At 44.0% G+C, this 12,493-nt stretch overlaps 1 protein-coding gene across 1 annotated transcript; it reads right to left on the minus strand.

Annotated features, from left to right (window-relative positions):
• Positions 1-402: 402 nt before the first annotated feature.
• Positions 403-5,831, minus strand: TIN1 (tunicamycin induced protein). The gene is made up of 3 exons (XM_086492730.1): positions 5,551-5,831; positions 4,858-5,205; positions 403-1,558 (listed from the first exon to the last, which is right to left on the minus strand). The coding sequence occupies exons 1-3, from the start codon at positions 5,671-5,673 to the stop codon at positions 716-718; spliced, it is 1,314 nt and encodes a 437-aa protein (XP_086348856.1). The 5' UTR covers positions 5,674-5,831; the 3' UTR covers positions 403-715.
• Between the last annotated feature and the right edge of the window lie 6,662 nt (positions 5,832-12,493).

Consider the following 12,493-nt stretch of genomic DNA (forward strand, 5'->3'; position numbering starts at 1 on the left):
ATCCAATTCTCGTGTTAGACAAGTAAAAATACCTCAAAATGACAATAAATAAAGAGAATCACATTGGGTGAGATGTCTAACTTTAACAACAAAAGCATCGCCGAGGACATTCAGCTGAAGCAAAAAGAGAGTGGATCATTCTATGCCATAGTGGACCAATATGCATATATACCATACTAACAAACTGTGTCTCTCATCTGCAGCTGTCCACCAACTGAGTTTTCAGAGCGGAGACAGCTTCTTACTATGTCTACTTTTCCTTGGCCCAATTTTACTACAACCCACACTGTACGATATTTCGACATAGAAGTCACAACCTTCTTTGTAATACTTCTTCAAACGATCTCATTAACATGCATAGAGTACATCAAAGTGATAAGAAAATTGGCATGTGACTCAGCAGCCCTCAATGTGCATACTTTGATATAATGATGTTTTATATTCTTTAACAACGAGCATTGGCCTTACACACATAAAAAATCTTCTCTTCCTTGCATCGACATTTGGTTTTAGAGACCAAAGAAAAAGGAAAAGACATCCGTATAGCTTTCAAGGGCTCCTCCATATTTACACCAAGGAAAATTTGACCCGTGTAAAGCTTGCCATTGTGGTCCTTTTGGACTAAATTCGTGGAGCCTTTTTGATTAAGGATTGACTGCTTTGGATGTCCTTTGTCATGACATCTCACCAATGCGAAAGACTAATATACTGACATTCAGTCCAGCATTCCTTCCCAATTTGGATTTAGGGTCATGGAGCTTGGGGGTAGAAAAATCCTTGGAACCTTGCTATGCGAAACATTTCCATTTGCCGCCCTCCATGTGACCGTCTCAACATTCATGTAAGGTTGCACGGCCTGTACACTTACAGGAAGAAGTTTTTGCCCTTCAATCTTTGCCAAGACCTCAAACTGCAGTCTTTGAACCGATGGCTTTGTCCTCCATTCCGGCCACACCTCGGGCGGGAAACTCGTGTCCGAAAGCTTCTTCTCCAGCTGAAATTCAACCCGCACGAACGTTGCCGCAGATACTTTAGCTCTAAGTAGCTTGAAAGATCCCTTCTTGTATGCGCTTGGGCCCATTGCCCCCAGTACAAGTTTCTCCAAATTTATTAACCTTGAATCCGAACCATTTAATGAAGGTAAAGGCCAGAGCCATGGCTCTTGCACTCCACTCAAAACTGGTGACTTCTCAACAGGTTCAATGAGACCTCTATCTTGCTGCTGGCGGGACACAAGCTCAATGGATCCTGGAGACAGCCTCTTCACTTTCAACTTGTTCCTGCTTGTATCCGAGTCCTTCGCACTGGATGCAATTAGGGATGTTGGGCCCACTATCTTCAAAGACAGCAGAGGCTTCTCTTCTACACGAGATGCATATCGAAGGCGGTCAGCAAGTGCCATTAGACTCGCAGCTAAGCCACCATCATTTGAAATTCCGGGCAAAGGGAGTGGCAGCTGCAAAGGGCGCGCAAGACTAATCTCCCGAGCTCCCTCAACCGTCACCACTGCCCCGTCAGCAAGAAGAACCTTCTTTAAAACCCCAGCTTCAACATCATTCTGAGACACACAACCAAATTATCAGAAGTCCTTTACTAAAAGAGCTCATTAATTACCAGCTTAAACTAAAATCTGCTGAAAACATGAACGACTCAGAGTTTTCAAGCCACAGTAGCCTGAAATAGAGAAGTCTGAGCACTTAAAACGAACCCATTGTCTAACAGAGAATGCAGCAGGGGCAGATCACACTTTAGTTTCCTCCTTGCTCTTCTTATGGAAATTATGACCGATCAATCAAGGACCCAACATTTATAAAGCCCTTGATACAGTTATAGGTGTCAATGATGGGCAAATATATCACAGGGCACTGTCCCTTCAGCTTGAGCTTGACAAGACAATTTTGTGAGCATATTTGCGTTTATCACATTTGTATTGTCAGTCTGTATCCAAACGATGACTTTATCACAAGTGTGCCACTTGTGGCCTTTTTGTTGGGCGCCCTTATGGGTTATTGAGGTGTGGTTCAAGCATTATTTGTGCGGGCCCGTGGGGGGGGGGCGCAAATTTCAAAGTGTAGAGTTATGAACCTCATAGGTCATTCTTGTGATAGCAGAGTTTGCCCCCGTGGGGCTTGAGCATGTTCCCTTGTCAGCACGCCTTCCACTGCAATTTGACATGGTATCAGAGCCTAGGCTTGATGACACCTAGTGGATCCGGAGCATGAAAAGGGACTGGTTGTTGCTGTATTTTTCGGCCAGCAAGAGGGTGAGGCGAGTTCCGGCTGCATTTTCGTCAAAAAGCGCACCCTTGTGCCAGCGGTTTTACAACAAGAGGAGGCTGATCGGTCTCTGCAGCGTTTTTTGTCACAAAGAACCCTTGAGTATCTGCATTTTTCAGTCATTTGTCGATCGAGGAGTGTTGCTGAAAAACAACAGAGTTAAGAGGACTAAAATGAGATTCGAGTGTGACGGTTCATGCCCATACCTTTGCAGATTTTCAGGCAGCCGGTTGGAGATTTTTGTGCAACAAAGGGATCTGGTTTTGGACCGATTTCAGCCGGTGTACCTGCCCTCATTGAGGAGTTATAGATCCCTTTCGACAGGAGATTGCTTGCAGCCTTGAAGCCCGGTTTGCACCTGTGGTCTATACCCTGGTACCTGTTCTCCTAGGAAGGTTACATATCCAGCCACATGTGGCCTCTTACTATCAAGTGGAGTAGCTTGGATGAGCTTGTCATCTAGTCCCGGCTTTCTACATATCCCTTTATTTACCCTTGTTAACCCCTGGATGGTGGTCCATATTCAGAAAAGAGGATCATTGTGTTACCTACATTTAAATGGAACAATTGGATTTATGATACTGGTAGGGAGGTATTGCCACAACCTAGTGACCCGAGCTTTATAGCCAAAGGGAATTGATACCTCTTGCACAGACATGATGTCTGGATACAAAACCCAGAGATGAATGATAATTCTGGTACTGGTGAGAGATTCCAGAGGGAGGTGATATCTCACAAGTGTGGTGAACACGGGCATATTCAGAGGAACTGCTAAAGGAAGTTGGATTTGGATTTGAAGTCGGTGAGGCAGCTATGTTGCACTTGTTCTGGCATTTACACACTTGGTTCACCCACCTTCATCTTCATCGTAGACTCACAAAGACTTATAGATAGATCATATTTCTTTCTCAGCACCAAGCTCAGACGGTGGGTGCTACTTCCTTGGCAGACCCTAGAGGACCAAGCTTTGAAGGATGGTGTGGTAGACAAGTTGTCACAAATTGCTGACGTGTCAAGCCATTGAAGACCTCAGTCAGATCCTGGCCAAGGGGCCTAAACCCTAAGAATAAGCAGGCGAAGAAGAAGTTCCTACCACCTTATGGGACCCCGTCCGATGGGGCCCAAGTGACACAAGAGAATAAAATAAAGCACGACCCACATACACGCAAAAAGACTTGCGCAGAAACTAATGATGTGGCAGCTGTACAGACATCCCGGATTTTACGCTGACTACTGACGTGGCAGCTGCGCGGATTTCCGCGATTCATGCTGAAAGCCTGTATGGATTTCCATGATTTGCATTGGCTGATTTTCAGCACCAGCTTTTGGGCCAGTTGCTTTTGAGTTTGAAGCTTTTCACTGTAATTGCTTTTAATGGCCAAGGGCCTTTAAATATGAGGCTAGGGCTCATTCTCTAGCACACTTCTCGGAGAAGGAAGTGTGCAGAGCATGGAGTACCGGCTTGTACCGAAAGGGGCGCCAAGGTTTGGGGCCAATACTCTCTGAAGTGGAATTTCGCCACTCCATGTCACATGTCATCTCTCTCTGTTCAGTTGTTATTGAAGTGCTAAAAGTCTGTTCAGTCTGTTCTTTTCTATTGGCACGTGGTGCCTGTCTTGTGACACAAGTCAAAGGTTGTACATCTTTGTGATACTCGGGCATTGGCTCAACTAGTTCCCAAAGGAGGTGTAGTCCATTTTGGACTTACCTACAGCTATTGATGGTTTGCCCACCCGGCACGGTGTGCAAGCATAGGAGCTCTAGCTTGTATGGATGATACAGCTCCATGTAGCTGGCAATCCGTGCAGTTCCATGTACCTTGCAGACTATGATGGCGGTTGCTAGCACTTGTTGCCATTCGAGGTCAGGATGGTCTATCTTGGGCCCTCCGGTACTCTATTGAGAGGTGTGCTTGTGTTGTAGCTCTGCTCAGAAAAATCCTGGCGCCCTTTCAGCCCCTGATTGATTGCAAAAATTCCGCCCAATTGAGCAACGCTTTTACATTTTCCTAGGAGTTTCGATCTTGGCCTGAGTTTAAAACGCCAGTTTTCCCATTTTTGTTTTCGGTGGTGACTATGGAGCCCAAGAAGTAGTCACGCACCTAGAACTCTACTCACTCCTAGGAGTTTTCAGCCAAGATCTAGCCCTAAAATCCCTTCATAGGAGTACTTTTACCTCAGCTCATTGCCTCTGTGTAATAAAAATTGCAGAAATCATCTCTCACCAAGAGTCGTTTCATTATGCATCTGGCTAGTTCTCATTAGCCACCCTCTCCCTCAAGCTTTTGCAAAGACCCCTTGATAGGCCCGAGCATTTTATTTACTTCAAACGGTCAAAACTAGGTCAACTAGGTCGCTCCCCTCTTGCTCTCTGCCTAATTGAGGCCTGACTGTGCCTAATTCATACACACCACAACTTCAAAAAGTGCTCATTTATCTAGAGCTATAAAGCGTCTCTTTTGCAGATCCTGGTTGTTTTTCCTAGGAAAACACTTTCCAAAAACCTCAAATGCAAACAGTCACAAAACTTTGGTAAGCTCAACAAAAAACCTGGAAAAGAATACTTTGAAGGGTTTACATACAGGAACGGCAAGTCGCACTTGTTCTGCGTCTTGGATCCATAGCTCTACCGGCCCCGACAACTGGAATGGGGCTAAAATTGCTGACAACACTTGAGAGTGTGGTTCCCCTAGAGTAGCAGGAACTGTTTTGATAGCCAACGGCTCATCGCCCCATGCAGGGAGCTCTTCTAGATACTTCCACACTTGCACCTCCTCTGACAATCTCAAAGGGATCACCTTATCTCCAATCTCAATATCAAACTCATAGACAAGAGTTTGCCCAAACTTGGAGTCCGTCGTGTCTATATGAGATAACTTAACCTCGTCTTTATTCCAACCGAGACTCGAAATGAGAGCATCGGTGACATCCTATCAAAAAAGCAACACATTGAATCAATGAGAAGAGAAACAGAGAATGAAGTCCAAAAGCAAGCACAGCAACCTTGACAAATTAAATTCGCTCGGCATAGGCGACTGCCAAACACTACGACAGCCCGCCCACCTTATGCACATAAAGATCAGTTACCGTGTAAGCAGACAATATTAATGATATGCAGAAGGTTATAAATTGTCGCCTGCTCCAGAAGCATCAGGAGAGAGCAATGGACCAGTATAAATTGCAACGCATATTGATCACACTATGATCTCCACCTAAGCTCACAAAATGCAGATTCATCACACTACTATTGCCAAGTAAAAGCTCAAAACACTTACAGAAATGGCGTTATGAGTGGCGACATGGGTCTGATCCAGCTTGAAAGAGGTGAGGTCATCCGCAGTCACCATGGAAATTGCAAGCAATAATATAACGCCTAGCGCTTTGACGCACCCACCCATATTTTTGAACCGACGTTCAACCTCCGCGATGCTACTGCCTGCGTGCCTGCGCTTCCGTCTGTCTGCACGCGAGAGAGAGAGAGAGAGAGAGAGAGAGAGAGAGAGAGAGAGATGAAGCAGAATCCAGACGCGGAGAGCCAAAACGATTTCCTCAAAAGCGCACGGTTTACTTTGTATTCTCCTCCTGCCTCCAATCAAAGTATGCCACGACCCGTTTATGACGTGGATATTGGGTGCCCTTAAACGCAAGGAAAAGAGATGAGATTTGCAACCGGAGAGTCGGGTTAAAAGACCACAAGAGCTAGTAGAAATTCGGAAAAGCAAGGGAATTTTTTTTTATGCGATCAGTCGTCCTGCAAGGCAGCCAGGTGATGCAGAGGGTGTCGCGTAGGTGATGCACGTTGCATGGCCGATGAAACGACGAGCATGGAACGATGCGCAGGAGCGAGTAGGCCAGGGCGGAGCACGAAGCCTCGTGTGAAGGTGGGGAGAATGTACTTTTTTCAAAATAAAAGTAAATAGAGAACGCACAAGTCGCTTGCGTGCATGATGGTTAGGGGGTGAGACCTAACGCTTTCAAGCTAACTGTGAGAGATCGAGACCTGCGAAAGTTTCGAATTTTGCGCCTCCAATGCTGCGAAGCAACAAGGCAAAGGAATCGCAACAGATTCCGGACAATAAAAGTCGAATCATACCAGTAGGGAGCCTATCAACATTGGAGCTAGTAGAGACGAGGAGCCTATCAACATTGGAGCTAGTAGAGACGATGAACTTCAGAGCCTTTAATATGTAGTTATGCTACAAGATTTTGAATGCTGCTTGGTGGGAAACAGAAGCTGGAAATGAGCACAATATGCAGACGTAGTTGTTTCACAAATGGCACAGAAAAGGTGCTTCGCTACAGAGAACTCCACTTTGGCGTGAAACAAAATGAAGCGCTAATAAGCAAAGGACTATGGTGACCCAAAACAGAGACCTTTGTGTGCAGGTTTCAAACCCTCAATTCCACCAACCAGAGTCGTGCACGTCATGCTCAGTTGCCCACTACAGCATGTTCGTAGTCTGACTTCTGGAGCACAAGCGTTTTTTGATTGGGGAGTAAGCCAGCTCTATTTTGAGGGCTAGCGACTCACTGGCTCCTCTACCCTAGAGCACCCAACATGCGAGGCATGTTGCTATCCATAGCTTGCACATAATTGAGACAGAAGTGATGTAGAAGAAGTGCTAGACTGAGATGATCCTTACGAAATGGATTGCATCAAGTGCGGTATGATGTGTTGATTTTTTTCATAGCTATGCACAATCCAACCACAGATGCAACACTATTCTCGAAGCGTAATCACTTGCTCATCGTACCTTTCAAGTACATGAGAATATGTTTCACTACATCCCAATGTTTCTTGTGAGGGTTAGCCATGTAACGGCTCACCACTCCCACTGCAAATACAATGTCTGGCCTCATAACCACCATAGCATATATGAGATTTCCTACCGTCGAGGTGTACGAAATCTTCGCCATTTCGACCTTCTCAACATCAGACTTAAGAGAATAATATTTGCTAAGTTTTAAATATGATGGCAGGGGGGTACTCGATGCCTTCCCCCCTTGCATATGGAATGTTGCAAAGACCTTCTTTATGTACGACTCTTGAAAAAGCTTAAGAATACCTTTTGATCTTTCACGCTTGATATGCATGCCAAGAAAGTAACTAGCTTCTCTCAAATCTAGCGTGGCAAAAGTCTATCTCAACATTTGCTTCAAATTTGCAATCTCAATGATTAGCATGTCATTAGAAGAATAAGTGATCCATCAGTAAGGTTCTTTGTGTATAAGCAATGGTCCTTGTGACTCTTTATATCCAAGAGATCGCATGAAAGTATCATATTTCCGATATCATTACATGGAACCTTGCCTTGAGCCATACAACACTTTCTCAAGTCTGCACAGAAGCTCTAGCTTAATGAGTTTCCAAGCAAGTCTTTTCGAGCAAATAGAAAACAAAGTGGATAATATATATAAAAAATGTTGATGATCATAGAGATTCATACAGAGAAAATATCGTAAATGTTGAAAACTTTGACATGATGATGCAATTGATAAATGGAAATTATAAGGTGTACGTCACTTATGTCACTAATCTGAATGTGTTACTTATCCAAAATGCCATTTGCAAAGACCTTTTTCATCATCAATTCTACTTGTCACTAGCATTGCTTTATTTGGTGGCTAGGCCTCGACACTAAGTAACACCTACCATTAATGAGGGGGGGTGATGGGATCGATGGTTGGAGTTCAAGGGCAGGATCTCGAGGCACACTAAACCCGATCAACCCAAAAAATGAGGCGACACAGGGACTCAGTCCCCCCGACTCGGATTTCAACCGCGACCTTGCGCCCCGGGTTGTGTGTCACATGGGCTACTACCTCACCTCATCCGGGTCGGGGGGACTCAGTCCCCCCGACCCAGATTTGATCCCGCGACCTTGTGCCCCGAGTTGTGTGTCACATGGGCTAACCACCTCACCCGCACACACATTGTGTATCCCCAACTATGTTTATGAGGCTATATTGTGAGTTAACATGCATTCCCAAGCTTTTGGGGTTTAATTTGTGTCTAGGTTTAGTTTTGATTTGACAATCACGGTTGCGATCTCCTTGGCCTTCATGCGTGGACTTCTCGGCCCAGATCCCCTTATCTCCCCCTCTTTAATGCTACATGTTACTTAGTGTTGAGGGTGGCTAGGACCTCTTAATCAGATTTTGTAGCATAGCAACTCCATTGACAATTGCATCATTGCTACATGGGTGAGAAGGAATGGGAGTTGCGGCTCTCCTAGTGTGATGATGGTCGGTTGTTACCTCCCATGCTATCATTAGGGGAAGTTTGAGGTCTTTTTTTTGCCTTTTAACGTTTAAAAAGAGAGTGCTCTAAACCAATGAGGAGAGGGCTTCCGTTATGGAATCTTCTTTTTGAAGATTATATTTGGTTTTCTAAAATGAATTTTCTTTGAGCCACAATCTGAGGTAACTCTCAAGTACATGTGCCTTTTACCTCAAAAAGGTCTCTTTCACCGACCCCAAAGTTTTTTGAATCTTCTCACGGTCTTCTTTTCCCTCCTTTTCCCACCCGTCTTCGTCTCACCTCCCCTTCCCTCCTCTTCTTGTTGTCCTCTCTTCACCCTCATCTGCTCTGCATCCTATTCTCCTTAAGCAATGGATTCCACCCAATCCAAACACCCTAGCATATCCATTGAATCTATCACCACTTATTCTACATTAGATGATCACAACCAATAGGTCCCAATATCTATAACCAATGGGTAGTTGGATTATAATGCAACAGAGTAGGAGAAGGTAGGAGAAGAAATGCCTCATCCAAGTGTTAGGAAATATGACGTAGCTAAGTAGATAATTGAGTAGATTACTTAATGGAGGGAGGTAATACAAGAGATTATAGAGTAGAGAGAGAGAGAGAGAGAGAGAGAGAGAGGGAGGGAGGGAGGGAGAGTACACACGATATACGTGGTTCACCCAATGTGGGCTACATCCACTGGAAAGCAGCCACTTAATGGCTTGAGTACTTCAAACAAGAAGTAGGCTACAAAGGGATTATACCCTTATTAGAGCTCCCGCCTTGCTTCACTCTCACCACCTCACACCAACTTCACAATGCACCACAATGCTTCACAATCCATTTTTGTGTGTAGAAGAGGCCTCCTTTTCTAAGCCAAAAGGGTTGCCCTCTCTCATGAGAGGCAGCCATGTGTAGCCGCCCTTGTGTAGACCCTCCAATCCGCCCATGTGTGGCCGCCCTTGAGAAGACAAGTCCGCTTTTGAATTTGGCCACCAACCACCGGCCATTGACTACCGGCCAACCATCACTTTCCGACCGCCGTCCGGTCATAATATTCCGACAAAAAGGAATATTCTGGCATGGCCGTGAAAATTTTGGTTTTCGACGAGTGATTTTTCCTCACGCACAATGGCTTCTTCTCATAACGGGGGCCTTACAAATGTGCGTTTTTAATACAGAAAATTACAAGGGTTAAATCAGGCTCCATACTAACAATCTCCCACTTGGAGACTAATCTCCAAACCAAACCTGTGGCTGCTTTCCATCCTGGCTTCTTATCCTTGAATGCCAATTGAAAATAAGCAAAAGCTCAACTTCTCCTTATTGACCACCTTTATAAACATGTTTGCAGGATTTTCACTTGTATGCGCCTTTCCTAGCTTTAGTTGTCCCTCTTCCAAAAGAGTGCGTATGAAGTGATATCTCACCTCAATGTGCTTTGTCCTTGAATGAAAGGCTGAGTTCTTTGCAAGATGCATAGCGCTTTGGCTATCACTATACAAAACACAATTGTCTTGTTTGAATCCAAGTTGTTCTAAGAATCTGTGAAGCCACATAATTTCTTTGCTTGCCTCTGTCATTGCTACATACTCTGCTTCCATGGTAGAAAGTGAGACCACTTTGTGCAGCTTTGAAGCCCAACTTATTGTTGTGCCTCCAACCGTGAAGACATAGCCAGTAGTGCTCCTTCAAGTATCTTTGTCACCTGCCATATCTGCATCAGCATACCCTTCTAGAAAAATATCAGTTCCTCCAAAATACAAAGCATTTGTTGTTGTCCCTTTTAGATACCTAAGTATCCACTCCACAACTTGCTAGTGCTCTTTACCTGGGTTGTCCATGAACCTACTTACAACTCCCACTGCATGTGCAATGTCTGGCCTTGTCCAAACCATAGCATACATAAGAGAACCTACCACTGCAACAGATGGAACTTTAGACAAATAGGCTATCTCTTCTTTGTCTTTGGACACATATCCTTGGTTAGTTTAAAGTGATCAGCCAAAGGTGTAGAAATTGTTTTTTCATTTTGCATTGCAAACCTTTCTAGTACCTTCTTGATGTAATCCTCTTGAGATAGCTTTATTGTCCTCTTCATCCTATCCCTTGATATCTTCATACCAAGTATCCTCTTTGCAGCACCTAAATCTTTCATTGAAAAGGATTTAGATAGCTCCTCTTTTAGGTCTTTGATGTCCTACATGTTAGCACTTGCAATCAGCATGTCATCAATATACAACATTAGGATGATGAACTTTCCATCTCCCGAATTCTTTGTGTAGACGCAGTGATCCGAGTTGCATCTTGTGAATCCATGATCCAACATCCTTCGATCGAACTTCAAGTACCATTGTTTTGATGCTTGCTTTAAACCATACAAGCTCTTCTTTAACCTGCAAACCATTTTCTCCTTGCCTTTTACTTCATACCCCTTTGGTTGAAGCATGTAAATTTCCTCCTATAGATCACCGTGAGGGAATGTTGTATTTTCATTTATTTGCTCAAGATTTAGATCATGAGCATCCACAAGGCTTAAGACAAGAATAATTGCGTTCATTTTTACAACAGGAGAAAATATTTCATTGAAGTCGATACCTTTCTTTTGAGAAAACCCTTTTACCACAAGCTTAGACTTGTACCTTTTCTTCCCACCTTCTTCTTCCTTTAGCTTATACACTCATTTGTTCTAAAGTTCCCACTTACCTTTAAGCAACTCAACCAACTCCCATGTTTGGTTGTGATGTAATGAGCCCATCTCCACTTGCATGCTCTTCATCCATTCTTCTTTGGATTCGTGTTGCATAGCTTCTTAGTACGATTTCTGCTCTCCAGAATCTGAGATAAAGAGATGGTTGAAGGAAGGAACGAGCCTCTCTGGAGGTCTACTTGCTCTTGTAGATCTTCGGGGAATAGGTTGAGGCTCCTCATTTGGTTGACATTGTTGCACACTGTCACCGATTGCAGTCCTTGAGTCTTCATCGTCCTCAAGCTCCCTGTACTTATCATTTTTTTCTTTTGTTTGTTTTAGTAATCTTTGTACATATTTTGTTCGTTAAAAATTACATCCTTACCCCTAAAGATTTTACCATCTTCAGGATTCCATAGGTGATACCCAAAGTCACCTTCTCCATAGCCAATGAAGAAACACTTTTTGGACTTTGCATTTAGCTTTGATCTTAGGCTTCTGTCTATGTGCATGAAAGCCGCACACCCAAACACTTTGAGAAATGCATAATTCACCGGTTTACCTGTCCATGCCTCTTCTGGAACTCCCCCATCCAATGCCGTTGAGGGTGACCGGTTGATTAAGCACGGACGTACTTATAGCTTCCGCCCAAAGCTCAAGCGGTAGGCTTGTATGTACCCGCATGCTTCGTGCTCGCTCCATGATTGTCCTATTCATCCTTTTTGAAATCCCATTTTGTTGAGGTGCCCTTGGGGTTGTCTTTTGCCTCCGAATGCCATTACTAGCACAAAAGCTTTCAAAGCTATTCACATCCATCCTCGGATCTGAGGCATTTAACCTTGGTACTTACTTCATTCTCCACAAAGGCTTTCCACCTTTGAATATGGAAAACAAGTCGGATTTATTCTTCATGACATAAACCCATGTTTTCCTAGTCACATCGTCTATGAATGTTACATAATACAGTGAGGTACCAAGTGATGGTGTACTTGCAGGACCCAAACATATGAATGAGCCAACTCAAGTTTTTTAATTTTTCTTTCATTTTCTGATTTTTGAAATTTTACCCTCTTTTGTTTACCATAAACACAATCTTCACAGAACTCTAAGTCAACTTCTTTCAAACCTGGTAGAAGCTTCTTTGTTTGAAGGATTTGCATTCCTTTGGCACTCATATGCCAAGCCGGTAGTGCCACACCGCACTGTCGACTTCTGTAGTTGCTGCACAAGCTGAAGGTTGCGTGCTAACAGTACACAGGTAAAGTGTACCAACCTTTTC

This window comes from Adiantum capillus-veneris, chromosome 20 (assembly GCF_014529385.1).
Source record: "Adiantum capillus-veneris isolate H3 chromosome 20, ASM1452938v2, whole genome shotgun sequence".
In the NCBI taxonomy this organism is placed as follows: Eukaryota; Viridiplantae; Streptophyta; class Polypodiopsida; order Polypodiales; family Pteridaceae; genus Adiantum; species Adiantum capillus-veneris.

Bases quoted from the DNA above. Each gene is read 5' to 3' on its own strand.
- TIN1 (XM_086492730.1), bottom strand. From the start codon at position 5,673: ATGGGTGGGTGCGTCAAAGCGCTAGGCGTTATATTATTGCTTGCAATT. The intron at 5,206-5,550 runs GTAAGTGTTTTG...CTTTTTTGATAG, and splicing joins CCACTCATAACGCCATTTCT to GATGTCACCGATGCTCTCAT. The intron at 1,559-4,857 runs GTATGTAAACCC...TGTGTGTCTCAG, and splicing joins AAGTGCGACTTGCCGTTCCT to AATGATGTTGAAGCTGGGGT.